General features: G+C 61.1%; 1 protein-coding gene across 29 annotated transcripts in view; it reads right to left on the bottom strand.

The window, feature by feature from the left end:
• The window catches only part of ARHGEF10L (Rho guanine nucleotide exchange factor 10 like), a 168,867-nt gene that overhangs the window by 29,666 nt on the left and 118,364 nt on the right, over positions 1–20,837 (bottom strand). For 22 of the 29 annotated variants that reach the window (XR_015150051.1, XR_015150052.1, XR_015150053.1 and 19 more), the window contains 4 exons: positions 15,096–15,217; positions 9,632–9,718; positions 8,019–8,245; positions 6,074–6,228 (listed from right to left, as the gene is read on the bottom strand). Coding sequence is in view for 26 of the 29 variants with exons in the window: in XM_086364407.1 (XP_086220533.1) it covers positions 6,074–6,228; positions 8,019–8,245; positions 9,632–9,718; positions 15,096–15,217 (591 nt within the window). In the remaining 3 variants the exon portion in view is untranslated. The other 7 variants (XM_086364568.1, XM_086364534.1, XM_086364544.1 and 4 more) reach the window with 2 other exon arrangements.

Raw genomic sequence — 20,837 nt, 5'->3', positions numbered from 1 at the left:
CCTGAAGATGGGCAGATGAAGGGACCTGGCCCAGCGTGGAATGACGCTCTCCCCTGCCCACCCCAGGGATGCTCAGCTCACCCAGAAACAGACCAAGGATTTCCCCTGCTCTGAAGTCACACCTGATGCCACACAGAACCCCCGTGGCTGTCCTGTCCTGCCAGGGTACCAGGTGGGCCAGGAGGGTTGAGCAGGAAGTAGGGCCCACCCCTGAGGGGTGGGCGGAAGAGGGAGGAAGTAGCCTGGGCTGCGTGCCAGGGCCCAGCCCCCCCAACCCTCCTCCACAGGGTCCCTGGAAGGGTGCACGGTAGCCCTGGCACAGGCCGTCCCTCCGAGGCAGCTGCTGGGCGGCATGATGGGCACCATTGTCCACAAAGGAGCCCCTGGGCGGCAGAGCAGATTCCACCCCCACCACATCCTCCCCTTCCGTGAAACGGGTCCTCCTCTCCCCTTCAGCCCCCCTTAAACTCAGAAGATTCCTAGCTCAACTGAGTTAGGAAACACACAGACACACACACCCCCATCAACCCTGCCCAATCAACACACGTCCGGTTCTTCCCAGCCGTGAACGCGGGACGCAGGCTGGGCCGGAGTCCTGGCTGCAGCCTCTCAACCTCTGCACGTCCCTGGACAGGCGCCGCCGCCACTGGGAACCTCAGCTTCCTGGGCTGTAAAGCAGGCGTGATGGGCACGCCCACGCCTCGCAGACGCGGCCGGGCTCGAAGGAAACGGCCGCGTTTAACTCGGGGAAAGCGCGGACAGCGGTCGCCACGTTCTGTTATTCGTGAGCGTGCCGGGCGCTCTTTCCATGAACTCTCACCAGCCTGGGTGCAAGATTCTGTTCTTTTCCGTTTTACCACTGAGAAAAGCGAGGCGCAGGGCTGAAAGAACCAGACCAGATCCCCCGGCTGGGCAGGGCCGGCGCGTGCAGCTCTGGGCGTCGGCTGTCCCTGCCTCGAGGCGGCCGCCTGCGCAAGCGTGCGGACCTCACTGGACGCTCGCGACCGCAGGGGCCCGGGAGCCCGGGACGTGCGCGCAGCCACCCCAGGCGGGGGCGTGCCGGCCAGCCAGGGCTGCAACTCAGCTGACCCTGGCCCCCATTCCCGGCTGCTCTCTCAGGTTCCACGAGTTTCCAAAGACCTCCGGGCCCAGGGCTGGAGTCCAGGAGGGAAGAGTGACCACAGGCAGCCGGGCCTCCACAGCAGACCATGACCCCACCCCAGGAAACCAGAGCCACCGAAAGCCGGGCTCTGAGCGCCCCCCAGCGGCCAGAAGCCGGAACGCCCGCCACTCGGGCAGGTTAGGAAGGCAGCGGTCAGGGACGCTGGCACCACGCCCCAGAGCGGACACGCAAGCCCTGCCCTGGGAGCAGCTACAGCCCCCCGAGCCCTCGTGCCCTCTGCCCTCCCGGGACAGTGCCTGCCTGGGGTAGGGGGTAGTGTCTGATACCCTTGAGGGTCACACGTGTCCTGACCACCCTTCCACTTGCTGGGTGTCTCTTAAGAGACCTGGCTTCAGGACAGAATGATTAATGGCTAAAATGTAATAACGCCAGGGAGGTTCGAGAGGGAGGAGGCACACATATATTTACAGCTGATTCACGTGTTGTCTGGCAGAAACCAACACAACATTGTAATGCTTCCAATTAATTAATCCTCCAATTAAAAATGCTTCTAGAAAGAAAAAAAATTTAATAACACCAACATCATTATATCAAAAAGAACACAGGACAGGAATTCCTTGATTCAGGGGCCCATGGTAGGACCCTGAACAAGAGGCTTTCCCTTGCTGGGACTCCGTTTTCCCACCTGCCCCCCAAGGGGATGGAATTCAGCTGAATCAACGCTGGTGCCTCCCTGGATTTGTCTCAGTTCTCTGGGGCATCCCTGGTGGCTCAGCTGGTAAAGAATCCACCTGCAATGTGGGAGACCTGGGTTTGATCCTTGGGTTGGAAAGACCCCCTAGAAAAGGGAAAGGCTCCCCACTCCAGTATTCTGGCCTGGAAAACTCCATGGGGCTGCAAAGAGTCAGATACGACTGAGCTGCAAAGAGTCGGACACGACTGAGCAACTTGCACCTTCAATTTCACCCCTGGTGGCCAGCAGGGTGACACATGTCACAAGCAGATCACCTCTCACCCCAGAGTTCTGGGCTCTAAGAATCTTACCAGCCTCCACAGGCCGCAAGCCTAAGAATTCAGTCAGGATCAGTGGGCGCTCTAGGCAGGGCCAGCACCCTGCCCACCCCAAGCCTGTGGGGGTATCCATCCCTCCTCGCTCTCCCTGCCCTCCAGCGGCTGTCCGTACACAATTCCAGAACAGACCCCCACACCTCCAAAGTCACACCCGCCCGGCATGACAGTCTGTTCGTCTGGGCCTGGACCCGCGCACGCTGGGTGAACGGAGACCAAGGCCTGTCACAGCAAAGGTACCTCTGAGAGGCAGGCATCCCCCGCCGCGGGCTACAGGGCAGAAAGCCCAACAGGATCCTCGGGGGTCTGAGGCCAGAAGGGAGGACAAAGAGAAAGTCACTGAGGCCAAGGGGAGCCGAGGGGCACCCAACACCCCGAGAGTGGTCGACACAGTCACAGAAGCCGAGGGTGCCCAAGGGGCCCCCAACACCCCGAGAGTGCTCGCAACAGTCACTGAGGCCGAGGGAGCCAAGGGGCACCCAACACCCCGATTTGGCCGTGACAGTCACTGAGGCCCAGGGGAGCCCAGGGGCAGCCAACACCCTGAGAGTGCCCGTGACAGTCACTGAGGCCGAGGGGTTCCCAAAGGGTAGCCAACACCCTGAGAGTGGTCACAACAGTCACTGAGCCTGAGGGGAGCCCAAAGGGCAGCCAACACCCCAAGAGTAGCCGTGACAGTCACTGAGGCCTAAGGGAGCCCAAGGGGCAGCCAACACCCCAATTTGGCCGTGACAGAAACTGAGGCCCAGGGGAGCCCAGGGGCAGCCAACACCCCGAGAGTGCCTGTGACAGTCACTGAGGCCGAGGAGTTCCCAAAGGGCAGCCAACACCCCAAGAGTGGTCGTGACAGTCACTGAGGCTGAGGGAGCCCAAGGGGCAGCCAATACCCCGAGAGTGGTTGAGACATTCACTGAATCCGAGGGGAGCCCAAGGGGCAGCCAACACCCCGAGAGTGGTCGTGACAGTCACTGAGGCCGAGGGGAGCCCAAGGGGCAGCCAACACCCCGAGAGTGGTCGAGACATTCACTGAATCCGAGGGGAGCCCAAGGGGCAGCCAACACCCCGAGAGTGGCCGTGACAGTCACTGAGGTTGAGGGGAGCCCAAAGGGCAGCCAACACCCTGAGAGTGGTCGAGACAGTCACTGAGGCTGAGGGGAGCCCAAAGGGCAGCCAACACCGGGGGAGTGGTCGGGACAGTAATGACGATGTTGGGATGGGAGAGGCACGCGTCCGTCCCCGAGCTCCGTGATATGCGCCTCTGACTGGCTGCCCCTGGTGCTCACAGCCACCCTGTGAGTAGGGGTGGAACATGCGCCCACTTTACACGTGGGGAAGTCAAGGCCCCAAGAGGAGAAGCAGCAGCAGGTCCAGTCTCTCACAGCGGGACCCGATCCTGACAGCCTGACCCCTCAGCCCACCCCTCACCCGTCCCGTCTTCTGGCTCCTCCGACGGTCAACTGTGGCTCCCATCCCCAGCGGCTAACCAGGGACAGTCCTGCAGCCCCACCAGGCCTGGTCAAGTCCCTGTCTCTGCTCAGAGACGGGCCGGGAGTGCAGGGAATGGACAGAGGGCATCCAGGCAGCTGTGCCCAAACTCAGGATGGCAGGGGCGGGCTCACCTGGCACCTCATGAACGCGTCCCTGCTGAGTGAGTGAGTGAAGGAAGGAAGGAATGAGCGCCGATAAGCAGAGATCCTGAGGGCAGCACACACTGCCACGGCCACACTGCTTGGACTCCGAGGCCCCCCAGCTCCGACAGCCCAGGGCTCCAGGGGACCCAGTGACCCCAGAATCCTCACAGCCATCTCACAGCTGCTGGACGCTTCAGTCTCGGCTTCGGGGTCCCACCCTGGGCACTGAGGGCCCGGCCCTCCCCCGACACCGTGCAGCTCCCCTGAGGACACGGTCAGCTTCCTGCCTGCTCGCTCGCCCATCTGTAAACCTGTCTCGTCTCCCTCTGTAAGCTGTGCGGGTGGGCTCACGGCCGGCTTGCTGGCACCACATCCACGGGGCCTAGTGGGCGCTTGGTAAACATCTGGGGGACAGACATCTGAAGGCAGGACGGCTGCCCGCGCACCTCGACTTCCTCCTCCAGGCCAGACAGCACCCCAGAGCAGCCAAAGCCCCCTGAAACCTGGAGGACTCCAGTCCTGGGAGGACACTGAGGCTCAGGCCTTGGCTCACCCGTGGGACTCCAGAAACGAGGGTGTTGGGTCCATGGTCCCCAGTGGCTCTTATGGATCTGAGCAACCCCAGGCAGAAAGTCAGTGGTTAGACCCCAACCCCCGGTGGGTTGAATTGTGTCCTCCAGATTCATTCATTCATGCCTCAACCCCTAGCACCCAGCACATGACCTTGTTTGCTGGTAGGGGTGCTGATGGAACTGGTTAAGATGAGGTCACGCTGGAGGAGGGTGGGGCTCTGAGTCCAAGAGGTTCTCTGGACACAGGCTCCCCAAAGAGAGCCCCACGTGAAGATGGGGGTTATGCTGCCACAAGCCAAGGACCCACCTGAAACTGGGAGAGAGGCCTGGAACAGACCCTTCCCCAGCACCTTCCGGGGAGAGCACGGCCCTGCCAACACCCTGCTCTCAGACTTCCAGTCTCCAGAATGGCAGTCAGTAAATTAGACCACGGAAACCACTCGGTCTGCGGTACTTGGTCATGGAAGCCCCAGCACACGGATACACCCTGCCCACCTCCTCCCAACCCGCACTCCCAAACTGAAGAGTCAGGAGCCAAGAGGGAAAGGGCCCGAGGCAGCCCATCTGGAAGCTGGGGGGTGCAGAGCAGGCCGGGCTGGGCTCCCAGACTCCCACAGGAGCCAGAGGGTGGCCATCTCCCCAGAAGTCCTGGTGTAGATTGCCGAAGATCTGAGCCCGGACTGACATTCACACACACGGTGTGTCTGACGGGGAGAGGGATCGCCCCGCCTCCCTCTACCCCCTTTAATTAAAAACTATAAATGCCTTATCAAAAGCTAATTTAAAATACCAACACAGTGCCAAGTGGCAAAAAAAAAAAGCTCAGTACAAATATCTGCTTATAAGCTGCAGCAGGCTGTGAAGACGCAGCAATCAGAGGCAGGGCGGGGAGGCGGGGGGCGGGGAGGGCGGAGCAGGAAGGCTGAGGCTGAGGCACAGCAGCCTCTGGGGGTACTGGTCTTGGACCCGCTTCCCTCCTCTCCCGCTCTTGTCCTTGGACTGGGAGCTGAACAAGCCATGAAGGACGGGGACCATAGCACTCCATATCCCTTCCTGCACCTCAGCATCAGTATCCATGAGGAGGTCATTCTCGAGGGTCATGGTGAGAATTAAAAGACCGCACCACTTGATCCTGTCCTGGAGCACAGCAGCTCAAATGCTGTCCACCTTCCCTCCGGACGTCATCGTCTGTGCCAGTGCCAGCTCGATCAAACAGTGGAGGCCAAAGTGCCTGACCCACTGGGCGCCGACTGTGCCGGGTGCTGTGCTCTGCCTTCACTGAAATGCTTACCCCACCTGTACCTATGAGCAGCGGGTGTTACTATTATCCCCATTTTACAGATGAGAAAGCCGAGCCACGGAGGAGCAGCTGCTCGCCCACGGACACTGCTGTCATCAGGGCAGAGCCCAGATGTGAAGCCAGGTCTCTCCGAGCCCAGAGACTCGCTTCCTATGCAGCAGAGTCTCCTGCCAATGGGCTGAGCTGTCCATACGACAGGGAGCGCCCCGTCCCTTTGGGGACCCCGATGGGGATGAGGGACCTCCAGTCTCTCTAGCACCTTCACTCCCGGACTCTGCTGAGCTGCCTCCTTGGTCTGCCTCCCACAGCTTCTCTGGTCCTGGATCTGACTCTTGGTCGGGGCCCAGGGCAGCTCCCAGAACCCCCAGCACATCCTTACCGCTGGTCCGAGGGTAAGCGGCGAGGGTGCCATCCTGCAGGCCGGCCAACAGGTGGAAGGGGCTGTGTCGCAGGCAGAGCACGGGCTGCAGGCCTGGGCTCCGGCAGGCCGCCAGGCACTGGGTGCCTGTATCCACGCTGCTGTAGAGCAGGATGCTGCAGGGAGAGGCGGTGACTCACTCAGCCCCCCGCCCTTCTGGCGAGAGGGTCCAGCCCCCACCTCCACCAGCTCAGCCTGCCTCCCCCTGTGTGACCAAGCCATTGCTCAGACTTCTCCATGGGCAGCCTTTAGGGGGCAGAGCCACGGAAAACAGGGGGCTCTGGACACAGCACAGCCGGGGGGCTGGGAGAACGGTTTTCAGGGTCACATCTGAGGGCAAATCCTGCTGACTGTCCCCCTCCAGCTGGCTGGCCTGGACCACTGAGCCTCAGTCCTCTCTGAAAAATGGGGCCGTGATGCTTACCTCACGGCCATACCAAGGAACAAATCCCCAGCGTGTGGACTGCCTGGATGAAGCTTGAAAACGTTAGGGGGAACGAGAGAGGCCAGGCACAAAAGGCCACACACTGGGTAGGCCTGTTTGGATCACGTGAGCAGAAGAGACAAATCCAGACCAATGGATGGGGAATGTGAGGTGATGCAGAGGTTCTGGGGGATGTGACGAGAATGTTATAGGAACAAGTAGTGGTGATGGATACGCATCATGGATACTGGATGGACACATGGATGGATACTGGGAACCACTGAATTACATGATTTTTAATGGCTAAAATGATCAACTTTATGTAGTTTGATCTCATTAAAAGCAAAAAGTGTTCACCAGGCCGCTGGGTTCCGTGAACCCAGACCTGGACAGCACGAAGCCTCTAGTGCCTCCAAGTTGGTTCTAAGTATACTGGCTTTCAGCTCCTCCCCCGGTCGCTCGTGCGGGGAACAGGCCACTGCAAGGCTCATGCTCCTGGCCCAGGGAGCAGCACACAGCAGGTGTGCATAACATCCCCGGACTCTGCGGCAGGTGCGAGGAGCACGCAGGCACGAGGATGTGGGGGTGCAGCCCATCTCAGGGTCCTCTTCACAACCGTGTTCACAGTCCAGTTAACGGGATGAATATTCACCCTCCATCCACATGGCTGGGCCTTCCAGCAGGCCAGGCTCTGCCAGGGGCGGCCCCTGCTGCACGGAAGTGTTTGCTGACTCACCAGCTCCAGGCAGGTCTTACAAAGGGGGAGCCCCCTCTGCCAGCAGGTCTCATAACCTGGGCACACTCCGCACCCTCACCTGCCCTGCAAGGCCAGCTGAGGCCACAGACGGGTGGACACGGCCAATGACAGCAAAGGGACCTGAAGTCTTCACGTGGCCCACGTCCTGGTGGGCACTCACAGCAGCCCCATGTGTGGGGGATGGTAACACCCTTCACAGAGTGGTCTCACAGCACACGGAAGTACAGGCCCCAGACCCAGCTCTGCCTGACACGGAAGCCAGCGGCGCCCATGGTGCCACACTACCAGGAGGAAGCCGGGTGGCACAGAGCAGCTCCTGACACTGGCTGGGCATTGTGGACCCCACTTCCTGCTCCTGCTCCCCTCTTCCTGCTCTGGGCCCCCACTTCCTGCTCCTGGGCCCCACTTCCTGCTCCTGAAACCCACTTCCTGCTCCTGGCCCCTCTTCCTGCTCTGGGCCCCCACTTCCTGGTCCTGGCCCCCACTTCCTGCTCCTGGCCCCCACTTCCTGCTCCTGGCCCCGACTTCCCGCTCTGGGCCCCCACTTCCCATACCTGCTCCCCACTTCCCGCTCCTGGCCTCCACTTCCCACTCCGGGCCCCCACTTCCTGCTACTGGCCCCCACCTCCTGCTCCCAACCAGGGGCACCGAATGTTGGGGGTGAGGAGCGAAGCTGGAGGGGCAGTGCCCAGGGTGCCCAGCCCGCCCTGGCCCAGGCCCCTCACCTGCCGTCCTGGAGCCCGAGGCAGATGGTGGGGTGCACCCCGGCCGAGGCGTCAGCGGCCGGGCAGCCCTTGTCTCCGTTTCTGCCGTCGCCCTCCTCTGGCTCTGGAATGTACTCCATGCAGAGCACGGGGGCCGCCAGTGGGAAGGACTTGACCGTGCGGGGCGAGGGCCGGTTCAGGGAGAAGATCTCCACCTGGCCCCCCGCCCCCTCCTGCCCGCCTCCAACCTATGGCAGAGACCAGAGAGGCCGTCAGGTGAGCGCCTCGTGGGCGGACGCAGACGCAGCCCCTGCCCCCAGTGACCCACCCCGAGCATCTGCTTGTCACGGGGCTTAGGCACCAAGAGAAACATGCCCTCTCCTGCCCACGGGCATCCCGCTGTCACTGAAAGCCACGTGTTCCCAGCTGCCACGGCAACAAGTGAGATCCGGGGCCCGAAGAAAATCAGGAAAAGAGCTGAGGTGGACTAGGTACCCAGCCAGCTTTCTATTTCCTTATCTTTAAGGTAAATTTCAAGCAACAGAGAGCAAGTGTACACCCTGCCCTGTCTCCTTCAGCTTCGTCTCTGCATTCAGCACATGGTAGATGCTCATTATATCCCTGCTGAATGGATGGAGGGATTGATGGATGATCACAAGGATGGATGGACAGAAGAACGGACGGACGGGATAGAAGACTGGGTGAATGGATGATGAATGACGGATGGATGGATAGAAGGGTGGACACATGGTTACAAGGACTGATGGATGATGGATGGATGGATGGATCAACAGATGGATGGAAGGGAGAGCAACTAACTGAATGAATGGGTGGATGGATGGGTAGATGAATAGATGATTATAAGGCTGGATGGATGGATGGAAGGATAACAGATAGATGGGTGCATGGAAGGAAGTGGATGGATGGATGAAGATTAATGGATGGATGGAAGGAAGTGGATGGATGGATGAAGGTTAACGGATGGACGGAAGGATAGTGGATGGATGGATGAAGGTTAATGGACGGACGGAAGGATAGTGGATGGGTAGATACATCACATACTAGACACTGGACGCCAGTGAAGAAAAAATCACCCTCAGAAGGGACAGTTGGGCTGGACCCTGAAGGGTAAGCCAGAGTTTCCCTGCCTGAATGCCTGGAGACTGACTGGAGGGGTGGTGAGGCCGGGACCTACGGGAGGCCACAGTCTGTACCGCGAGCCACATGGGGAGCACAGCGCCGAGTGGATCAAGGCAGGCTCTGCGGAACGCCGGTGCAGAAAGGTGGGCTGGAATCTCTGAGGGAGAAGGGCAGCCCTGCCTCCTGACGCCCGGGGGGAAGACCTGCCACCCAGATACTCCACACTGCTAAGTTCATGTCCGTCACAGCACCAAGGACAGTCACAAGAACCCCACTCTCTGATCGGTCCCCTGGCTTTCTGTTGTTCCTGCTCAGGTCACACGTGCCAGCTCTGAGCACAGAGCCTGCCGCGGAAGTCCCCAGAAGACCTTGCTGGATGAGGGTGTGCAAAACGGGGCCCACGGGCTGGCCGCTTTCTCCAGCATCTCCCCTGGTGCCTCCCCTGACTCGTGCCCCGAGGCCCGAGGCCCCGGCTGGACGTGGGGGTTACTCACCCAGAGGTAGCCCTGTGGGAGGGAGGTGCTGACAGCCGAGAAGCCCAGCAGAGGACAGCTGACGGGACTGTGGACCAGGGCCCCGAGCTGCAGAGACAGACGGCACACACAGGGGTGAACACCGAGGTGCCGGAGATGCTGACGTCTGACAGCACGACCTGGGTCTGGACATCTGTCAGGCTGTTAAACCTGCAGGTTCCTGCATCCCCTTCGGGCCCCCAGCCAGGCCCCTGAGGGTGGGCCCAGGGAGGGGCAGGTTCCTCCCCGGCAGCCCCCAGGCACTCACAGGGGACCTCCGCCCTCCTGGAACCTTCTGGAGCCTGAATGAAACTCTTTCCAAACTGGGCTTTGTTGAAAACCACGAGATGCAGCCCTCGTATTTCACACGCAGGGAAGACAAAGACCACAGAAGACAAGCACCTGCCTGAGGCCACGGAGGCGGCACGCACCCTCACCCCGGCCCCGTGTCCCCCAGAGCAGCACGTGCCCAAGGCTACGGGGGCAGCACGCACCCTCACCCCTGGCCCCGTGTCCGCCAGAGCAGCACGGCGGAGGGGTCCCGGGCCGGCAGAGCCCTCCTCGGCTGACCCCACCAGGACCAGAGACCGGTCCGCAGGCCGGGGGCTCCGTCTGTGCGGGGCTATCACTGAGGACTGCCGGCTGCTCACTCCTCGGCATCAGCGGCCCTCAACCCCACGCCAGCGGCCCTCGGGCCTGTTCCTGAACTAAACCTGCCGTCCACGTCTCTGGCCAGGACGGCAGTGTGAGGGGAGGGCCTGGCCCTTTCAGGGGCCTTGCTGAAAACTCCAGCCAGACCAAAGGAGGAGGCTGGCTGGGGAGCGCGCAGGTGCCCCCCGGAGGACGCGGCCACCGCGGGGCGGGCCTTTGAGCAGGCAGGTGCTGCCCTCTGCTGGCGCCCGCGGCCTGCTCGTGCCGGCCCCGCTGGGTGATCTGACGAGGAAGCCTCTAAAGGCCACAGCTGAGGGGACCCAAAGGGTCACCTCCCGCAGCCCCCGTGCTGAGCGGCCGGCAAACGTGAACTTGGAGGGCGGGGGGACGTGACTGGCTCAGGGTCACACAGCAGGGAATGGCTGGTGCTCTTTTCCGTTAACACGCTGGAGCCGTGGCCCCCTGGGGACAGCGTGGGCCGGGCCAGGAGCTCACACCTGGCTCCCGGGTGCCCTCAGGCCCTGCCCCCTCACCCCGCCTCTTGGGGGACCACAGCCCGCTCACGGCCTGGCCCTTCCTGCTCCTCTCCCCTTGGATTTGGGGCGGGGGGTGGGGGGCAACCGCAGCCTGGCTCCGGTGTTTCCATGGCAACCCCAGCGGGCCAGACGCCAGCCGGTCAGCAGAGCCTGGGCCCGAGACGGGGGCAAAGACTCAAAGGCTCCTTGAACGGGCCGGGCTCTGGACCCAGAAGGGTTGCCCGTGACAGGAAGCTGACTTCCGAGAACCAAGGAGCCCCACGCGGAGCAGGGGGAGCACGGCGGGCTCTGGGCGCGGGCAGTGGGCTCCAGCCCCAGCGCAGCTGCTAGCAGCACGCGTGCCTGGTCACCGCAGTCGTGTCCAACTTTGCGACCCCGTGGACCGCAGCCCGCCAGGCTCCTCTGTCCATGGGATTCTTCAGGCAAGAATACTAGGGTGGGCTGCCACGTCCCCCTCCAGGGGCATCTTCCCGACCCAGGGATCCAGCCCACGTCCCTTAGGTTTCCTGCAGCACTGGGACCACCTGGGAAGTGCCGCCAGCTGGGTGACCCCACAGACCAGTTCCTCGTGGTCACAGGGACCCCGGCATCTCGGCAGGACCCTGACTAGAGATGGTGGGCACAACGCCCTTGGCAGGGGCTGGGCACCCAGCAGCGGTCACTGGTCAGGAGGGCTTCTGGTGAGACATGTTAGCACTTGACGGGCAGTAACTCCATCAGCTGAACAGCACTGTGGGGGAGGGGCTGTCCCAGACCAGCAACGGGGGCAGAGTCAGGGGACAGGGACCCACCGACGGTCACTGTGGCTGATGGGGGTGGCAGCCAGCACCGAGGCCCGAGCAGGCCGCCTCCGCAGCTCCGGGCCGCAGCCCTCAGGCCCCCGAGACACCATATACGAGAGCTGCCTGGAGTGGGCAGCAGCCCACCCACGCCCCTCTCCCCTCTCCCCTGGCAGGCCTGTCATGGAACCTCAGCCCAAAGCGGGAAATGGGTTTGCCTTGAGCCTTCCCCTTGCCCCCCCGTCGCCCTCCACGGATGGGCCTATAGCTCAGATGGAGCCCAAATCCAAGAAGGACCTCCTCCCACCTCAGCAAGCAGGCCATCGGAAAGCTCCCCAAACCACGACACCAGTGGGGCTGAGGGTGCTTCAGCCCCAAGGGCTTCACATGGGGAAGACGCCCTGGTGACAGGAGGCGGGTGGCTCCCCACTCAGGGGTGGGGGAGCGTCCTTTCAGGGAGGCCCTGGGGTAGTGGCCTGTCTGGGTCGCCTCCGCCCCGGGCGTGACCTGTCAGGTCACCTGCGTCCTGCATCCCCCAGAGGTCCAGTGCCCTGGGGGGAGACGGGATGATGCGTTCCGCACCCAGATGTCCTTCTCCACGGGATCTGCTCGAGTCAGGAGAGCCGCAGGCAGGTGGACCGGAATCTGCCCCATGGCCCACAGGCTGTGCCCCTGGGGCAAGAGCCGGCAGGACCCTGCAGGCAGCCCCTTACTAATGGGGTCAGGACTGGAGGCCCACAGAGGCCGGCGATGTCTGAGGGGGAACTGCACTGGCCGCGTGCCACCCAAGGCCCAGGGAGACAGGGGGAGGAGAAGGATGGGGCAAGGGTCAGGGCACTCCCCTTCCCAGGGCCATGAGCAAGTGACGGCCCCTGGCTCCCCGTCCGTCTCAGGGTGGCTGGGGGTCATGGAGTCCATCTCCGGGAAAGGCCCAGAGCGGAGCCTGCTGCAGACATGTCCCAGAAGGACCCGCCCCTTGTGGTCAAGACTCAGGTCAGGTCAGTTCAGTTGCTCAGTCATGTCTGACTCTTTGCGACCCCATGGATTGCAGCACACCAGCCTCCCTGTCCATCACCAACTCCAGAGCTTCCTCAAACTCATGTCCATTGAGTCAGTGATGCCATCCAACCATCTCATCCTCTGTCATCCCCTTCTCCTCCTGCCCTCAATCTTTCCCAGCATCAGGGTCTTTTCAAATGAGTCAGCTCTTCGCATCAGGTGGCCAATGTATTGGAGCTTCAGCTTCAGCATCAGTCCTTCCAATGAACACCCAGGACTGCTCTCCTTTAGGATGGACTGGTTGGATCTCCTTGCAGTCCAAGGGACTCTCAAGAGTTTCTCCAACACCACAGTTCACAAGCATCAATTCTTCGGCACTCAGCTTTCTTTATGGTCCAGCTCTCACATCCATACACGACGTGTGGTTGTCAAGACTAAAGAACTTTAAGTAACGTCACTGTCGTTTTCATTGTTATTAGTGTTACCGCTACACGACAGCGACTAAGCACAGCACAGCGGTGCGGCCACTGTCCACCGAGCACTGGCCAGGAGTCAAGCTCACAGTGAGGAGCCTGACTCGCACAGGGACCAGCACCGCACCGAGCCCAGCTTTCAGGAGCAAAAGCCAAAGACCCAGCAAGTCCTTCGTCTCCTTCACCCCCAGCCCCACCTTCTCACCAGTTCAGCCAGTCCAAGCCCAGAGCACTGCCCAAACCTGTCCCCAAGGCCCCCCGCCCACTGCCTCCACCAGAGCCAGGACCAGGGGGAGGAGAGCAGGGTGCTCACCCCGGGGACACCCCTTCAGGGGGGCCGCAATACTCAGCCACCAAGAAAACGTTTCAACGTAAGTTCTTACAATAAAAATTTAGCTCCCACACACAAAACATCATCAGTGAACAATTACTAAGAACGGAAATAAAGGCAGGACTGGATGCTGCCTTCCTAATCCTGGCTCTTTATTCACTTAAAAAAAAAAAAAAACAAGGCAGGCAAGCCAAGCCCACAGTGGGCTGGTCTGAGTTTTTTCTTTAAGCGTTGCAATAGAACATCACGTTGACGATCAGTGCCTCTCTCGCCTCGCCACAGCCGCCCCAGTCTCCGTTCACCCCGGCCTCCCTCCACCTGCACCAAGTCCCGGCCCGGCTCAGCGGGACCCCGGCACCGAGCTCTGCGAGGGTCTCAGCCTCCCGTCCTAGCCCCTCCGGGTCCACAGTGCCCTCCCGCACATCGGCCGGAAGTGTCTGATGATCCTTCCAAAAGGCAAACCAGGTCCCGCCGGTCCCGACTGGAGCCATGCTTGGTTCTTCCTTGCTCCAAGGATGAAATCCAAACCCGATGCGGCCTGCAAGGCCAGCTGAACCAGCTCACCCACCATCGGGTCTCAGAGCCCAGCCTCCCCTGCTGGCTCCCGGAGCCACGGCCATGCCAGCTGCCCCGACAGCTCCAATCGCAGGCTTCTGTGTCGGTTTGTTTGATTTGAATTTTCTCCCCCGGACCCTCCCATGGTTGGGTCCTCCTCACCAACAGGGCCTCAGTTTATACGCCACCTCCTCTGAGAGGCCCTCTCTGACCCCCTAACTGCTGCTGCTGCTAAGTCACTTCAGTCGTGTCCGACTCTGCGACCCCAGAGACGGCAGCCCACGAGGCTCCCCCGTCCCTGGGATTCTCCAGGCAAGAACACTGGAGTGGGTTGCCGTTTCCTTCTCCAATGCATGAAGGTGAAAAGTGAAAGTGAAGTCGCTCAGTCCTGTGCGACTTAGTGACCTCATGGACTGCAGCCCACCAGGCTCCTCGTCCATGGGATTTTCCAGGCCAGAGTACTGGAGTGGGGCGCCACTGCCTTCCCTAACTACACGCCCCCATCTCTGTTCTCACTGTATCTGATTTATTCTCTATACCACTCAGCACTCTTTTCTCTTTGCTTGTTTGCTGAGGGGGCGGGTGGGAGGTGGTGGTAACCGCCTGTGCTTATGGCCAGGGGTGCAGGCGCCAGGGAACCAGACTCCTATTCCTCCTGTCATCCTCACTGGCCATGACATTTAAAAAAAAATCATGTCATCTGAGCCTTTACTGAGAAGGAGACCTAGAGACATCTGCTCATGGGGTTCTTATAAATAATAAAACTAGCAAGTGATGGCAAAGCACTGAGAGGGGTGATGGCCGTGGAGCCAAAGCCAGCTGCCCCAGCAATGTCGTAAGAGGTGAAACCTCCCAAGTGGGGCACAGCGGTCGGGTGCGTTCCAGTTTGTCTGCTGAGCGGGCGTCACACCATCAGCTGACAGATCGCTGCTGTCTGTTAGGTCAGAACGACTCAACTGTCAGTTCCCTGACCCACAGAGGTCGCCTGCCCCCTTCTCTGGGGGGACGCCGACCCCGAGAGCAACCCCGTGGGCCCTACGTGGAGAAGCTGGGGTGGCAGCCAGGCCTCCCCTGCCTTGGGCCCCCCACCCGGGCGCCCCGGCCGCCCCCACGTGCACTCACCTGCAGGCTGAGGCCCCTGAAGGAGAAGGCGGGAACGCAGCAGGCCAGGATCGGGCACCAGAACGGGGCTCTGCTCTGCTTGTCCTCATCCGGACACAGCCAGCCCGGCTGGTTCTCCTCCCCTGCGCGAGAAGAAGGGGACGGGGAGGGCCCGTTAGAGACGGGACGAAGTGGTCCACGAGGGCCCCCCCCCAGACCACGCCCATGTGCTGACCCCGCCAGCTGGACACTCACTGCTGCCCCTGCAGCCCGCCGGCGGGTTCTCCTCCCCTGTGCGAGAGGATGGGGGTGGGGAGGGCCCGTTAGAGACAGACGAAGTCGTCCACGGGGGCCCCCCCAGACCACGCCCACATGCTGACCCCACCCCTGGATGCTCACTGCTGCCCCTGCAGCCCCCCCTCCCCGCGGCAGCCAGCGCCGTCCTGCTGAGCCTCTCCCCGACCTCACGGTTCCCCTCTTCTGCCGGGTCCTTGTCCACCTGCAATAAAATCCAGACTCCTCCGGAAGAGCTGCGAGGACCCTCCTTCCCTGTCAGCCTCACCCTCAGCAGCAGGCCCCACTGTGCTAGGTTTTCCTCTGCGGCTGAAACAGGACCAGCCCGCAGGAGGGAGGATCTCTGCCCTTTGCCCTCTGCCCTCTGCCCTCTCCAGGGCCAGCTCGGCTCCTCCTCGCTGAGGCTGACGCTGAGCCCCCGCCTTCTCAGAAAGGCCTCAACCGACCATCGCCCCATTCCCCCACCTCCATCGCTTTCTGTCTCAGCCCTACGGGTGTGCACAATGGCCCTGATCACCATTTCTGGCTTTTATTAATAGGCTTGCGTCTTTTTCCCTCTGTGTGCGTGTGTGCGCAGGCGCACAAGTACATGTGTGTACACGTGTGAATGCACGTGCACGTGTGTTTCATGTCCTCGCATGTCCACCGGCCTCCCACTACACCCGTTTTCTGGGAAGGCTGAAACTTCCCACACCTCCTCCTCTGCTCCACTCCATCCTTCACACGGCACATCACGCACAGCGGACCCTCATGCCCTTGTGTGGCATGAACGAAGCTTCACCTCCGAGCCCCATTTCCCGGATTAGTCAAATAAGAATGATGGCCTCCAAGAGCAGTCACCTCCCCAAGCCCCGCTCAGCCCAGGGAAAGCGCTGGAGAAACAGGGCCAACTGGGAAGGGCGTGGAGCTTTGTTCTCACAAGATGAATAAATCCCAGAGATCATCTGCATGGCCTACAGTCAACAGCTCTGAATTATGTGCTTTGGGCTTCCAGCTGGCGCTAGTGGTAAAGAACCCGCCCGTCGATGCAGCAGGTGTACGCGACACGAGTTCAGTCCCTGGGTTGGAAGATCCCCTGGAGGAGGGCATGGTAACCCACTCCAGCAGTCTCGCCTGGGGAGTCCCACGGACAGAGGAGCCTGGCGGCTGCAGTCCATGGGGCCACAGAGCCGGACGGACTGAAGCACCTGGGCACGCACTGCGCACTTTAACATTTGCTCAGAGGATAAGCCTCATGTTAAGTGTTCTTATCTCACACACACAAATAATAATGAGGCAGAGCGCAGGGGGGAAGTTTGCAGAGGACGCGTTTGTTCAGGGCATAGACTGTGGCGATGGAGTTCACGAGGTATGCTTACCTCTGAACTCACCCAGTCGTGTACATGAAACACGCATGGCTCTTTGTACGTCAGTCACACGCGCAGGGGCTTTACGACTGCCATTCCACCAGACAAAGGTGATGTCTGGGCGCTGGATCCCGGCGGCAGGCGCCGTGGCTGAGAAGGCGAGGATGTTCACAAATGCAGGGATTTGCGAACAACCAGCTCCCGCTCCGGCAGAGGCTCCGGCGCCGGCCCACCCCCTCGAGCAGCGGAGTCTCTGGGCAAAGAGCTCCCTCCCTGAGTGGGCCAGGGGCACCCCCAGCGCCAGGCGCTCCGCTCCACCGGGCCCTGGTTCCCGCCACTGGGGAGGAGAGGCCACCAAGGAAAGGTCAAGCTGAGCCCAGGACGCGCACCTCTGTAAGCAGATGGCCGTGTGCACCGCACTTCACACTTTCCACGGCGCTGTCCCACGCACCCGCCCACAGCCAGCAGGCGAGCTCAGAGTCGCCGCCCCACTTGCACAGGGCGGGCGGGGGTAGGCAGGGGCAAAGACAGGGCTCAGGAGCCAAGGAACAAGCCCCCGGAGGCAGGCCGCACAGCACCTGCAGGACAGGGGACAGCTGAGACAGCCCGCCCGCCCTGGGGACGCAGCCTGGCACGTCAGGACCGCCCACCACCCCTGGACAAAGCCCGGGCGGTGAGTGAAGAGTATGGCCCTGCTTTCAAGGCGCTCACAGTCAGGCGGACCCAAGGCGCTCACAGTCACGAGGACCCCCGCCTCGGCAGGCAAGGGCCCGGGAGAGCGGTCCGAGCCCACCTGCCCGCCCAGAGCTCCATGAGTAGAAGCGTCCGCTCCCCCATCACCGTGTCACCCCGAGCTCCGTCCTCCCCTCCCTTCCATGCGCTCCCAGCCCATCAAGTCCTGGCAATTTATCCTGTCTCTTCCTTTAATGATCTGACCTTCTCCTTCCAGATGGTGCCTTCCCTGCTTGCGAGTGGGAACGTTAACAGAAAATGGGGCTGTTGTTCCCCATCTGCCGCTGCCATTGTTCCCGTCACAGACCTGGGGCAGCTGAGACCAAATCAGAAGCCTGCCTCCTCGGAGACGGAAAGCCCGTGTTGGGTAAGTGACATTAAGCACGACTTCCAGCTGACGTTAAGTGGGGCCTTATTTAGCATCGGCTGTGTCCGCCAGCACCCACCCAACCCGGGGGTCCTTGCCCGCGCCCCAGAGCCCTCGGGACCGCCCGCCTGCCGCAGGAGGCTGACTCTGCCAGCTCTGCCAGCGTGGCTCAGAGCCACACACGTCACCTCTCTCAGCCTGTGGCCTCGTCTGGAAAACGGGGGAAATAATTCCAACCGTTAGGAGTTGTGAGCACCGGGAAGACTGTACACTAATACCCAGGGGCGCCAGACACTCAAGAAACGGAACCCAGGGGCTTCCCTGGTGGCCCAGTGGTGAAGAATCGACCTTGCAAAGCAGAGGACGGAGATTCGAACCTTGGTCAGAGAACTGGGATCCCACATCCCGCAGGGCAGCGAGGCCCACACACCGCAATGAGAGAAGCCTGCCCGCTGCAACGAAGCGGCCTGCCTCAACCCAGACCTGACGCAGCCAAAGAAATAAATAATTCTTTAAAGCATATTTTTTTAAAAAGAAATAAAATCCACTATGATCACTGTCCTCGTGAAGAGGTTGGACCACCCCTCGCCCCCAGGCCGAGCCCCCACCCTGGCCGGCTCTACCCAGCATCTCCAGCCCTGCCTGCCTCCCACTCCCCTGACACTCAGTCCCGGCCCTGCACCCTCGCCCTCATGGTGGCCCCAGCAGACAGCCCAGCCTACCCCGCTCTATGTGCTAAACCCAAGGCCCCTGTCTCACCTGCCCACCCCACGGAGACACTGCAGACCGAGGCCACGGGCATCCCCACACGCGTCTTGTCCGGACACCTCGCCCCTGCAGAGACGCTGGGGTCCGGGGAGGCCTTCCTCAGGCCACAGGGCGCAGCGGCGGCCACACTGGGGTGTCAGTGGGGTCCCCAGACCCCCCAGCACCCCTGCCCTTCCTATCCCAGTTCCCAGCAGCCCCTGCCCAGCCCCCTGCTCTCAATCTTTGGTGGATTATGATCTCGGCACACTGGACTCAGGGAGAGAGGAAGATACAGGGAAAAAAATTAAAGGAATAACATCCTTTGTGAATAAACGTTTTTAACATATTCTAACAGGCTCATATTATTCCCACCCCCCTCCCCACCAGGCACTGCAGATAAAAAAACAAACTGGGAAAATAAAAGAACCAAATTATTCAAGCCCCAGGGGAGCCCAGGCGTTCAAATAAGATTTCAAATGACTCTCTTTCCATTAAAACTTTTGCTGCAGTGAAACCCGGTGGAGATAAGGCAGTTGAGTGTCTTCACAGGCCATGGAGAAGGGAGCTGCTCACATTAGCAAGGGCCTCTCCCGCCAATACCGGGGCCCTCTCGGCAAAGCATCTGAGCTTCAGACGGGAGACAGGCACAGGCCCGCACACGGGGCTCAGGCCCTGGACACCTCCCCACGGGCGGGAAGAACGGGGCGCGTGGCCCACGCCCGGCAGGCAGGCCACCTTGGCCAGAATCCCCGCCACCCTCGGCTTAAGACCCCTCCTCCACCGTCCACAGGCCTCGTGGTCACAGAAACAACCCGCGGAGGCCCGTGTGGGTCAGCACCAGACCCCAGAGGGCCCGATCCCCGCTCCTCCAAGCCCAGGCCTCCTCCCTGTTCCCTCCCCCACCTCCCCGCGCCCCCCCAACGCCCCCTCCACGCCAACGCCCCCTCTGCGCCCCGCCCCCTCTGTGCCCCCCACGCCCCCTCCACCCCCCACGCCCCCTCCACCCCCCCAACGCCCCCTGAGCCCCGCCCCCTCCGTGCCCCCAACGCCCCCTCTGCACCCCCAACACCCCCTCCGCCCCCCCAACACCCCCTCTGCACCCCTTGCCCCCTCTGTGCCCCCAACGCCCCCTCCGCCCCCCAATGCCCCGTCCATGCCCCCCATGCCCCCAACACCCCCTCCGTGCCCCCTAACTCCCCTCTTACACCCCCAACCGCCCCCTCCACGCAGCAGCCAGATGATCCACTTACACGTTAATCAGGTCACACCGCCCTCAACCAAGCCCCCACACTTCCAGACGAACTCCGTACACCTCACCCTGGCTTTCCAGTAAACCCGCTCCCCATTTCCACGGGCCTCCCCTCACACCCAGCTATGCACCAGCTCTGGCCACCTCAGGACCTTTGCACTTGCTGTACAGCCTGGCTCACTGGACCGGGACCTCCGCCCAGCTTCAGAGCCCGCCCTAAGCAGTCCAGACCCCAGGCTCTGTGCCGGTCTCAAGTCGGCTCCAGCCCCTCCCCGTCGGTTTGCTCCTCACAAGCCTCTGCCTGCCCTTGTAAACTGACTTCCTTGAGAACAGTGGCCTGTTCTTCGTTGCTCTCGTCCCGTGCCTGAAATTACTGCACTGTTGCTGTTCACTCAGTCGGGTCCGACTCTCTGCAACCCCACGGACTGCAGCACACCAGGTCTCCCTGTCCATCACCAACTCCCGGAGCTTGCTCAAGCTCATGTCCATCGAGTGGGTGATGCCATCCATCTCATCCTCTCAAATAACTATAGAGACCCAATACTTTTTTTAATTGATGAAAGCCTTTGACAGAGGTCCTGACCCCTTCCCAGCAACATTTTTAAATCTATTAGAGATATCTATTGAATACTTATCTCGAAAAAGATCACATCAGTAAACAGAGACAAAATAAAATAAAACAAACCTCCCAAAATCGCTGCTACTGACTGGAATCGGCATATGGGGATTCTAGCATGTCAAAGACAATAATGGTTCTGATCAGCAACCAACCAGGCCTTTTTTCAATTTAAAAAAAGCACAAATAAAGTGCTTATAGCTTAACGAACGTAGTTTGGCAGACAGAAGCTCACCAACTTGAGGAAGTAGAATGAACAGGAATTAAGAGTGGGCTCTAAAGCCGACTGCCCAGGTTCTGAACCCCCTCCTGCTGTGTGAGCTCCGGCAAGTCGCCGTGCCTCTCTCGGCCTCAGACTCTCAACCGAACACAGGGGTTCACAACAGACTTGCCTCGTGGTGTTACTACGAAT

Source organism: Bos grunniens, chromosome 2 (assembly GCF_055505025.1).
Source record: "Bos grunniens cultivar Pamir isolate PY7600 chromosome 2, Bosgru_T2T1.0, whole genome shotgun sequence".
In the NCBI taxonomy this organism is placed as follows: Eukaryota; Metazoa; Chordata; class Mammalia; order Artiodactyla; family Bovidae; genus Bos; species Bos grunniens.
This window is presented reverse-complemented; position numbering and strand designations above follow the sequence as displayed.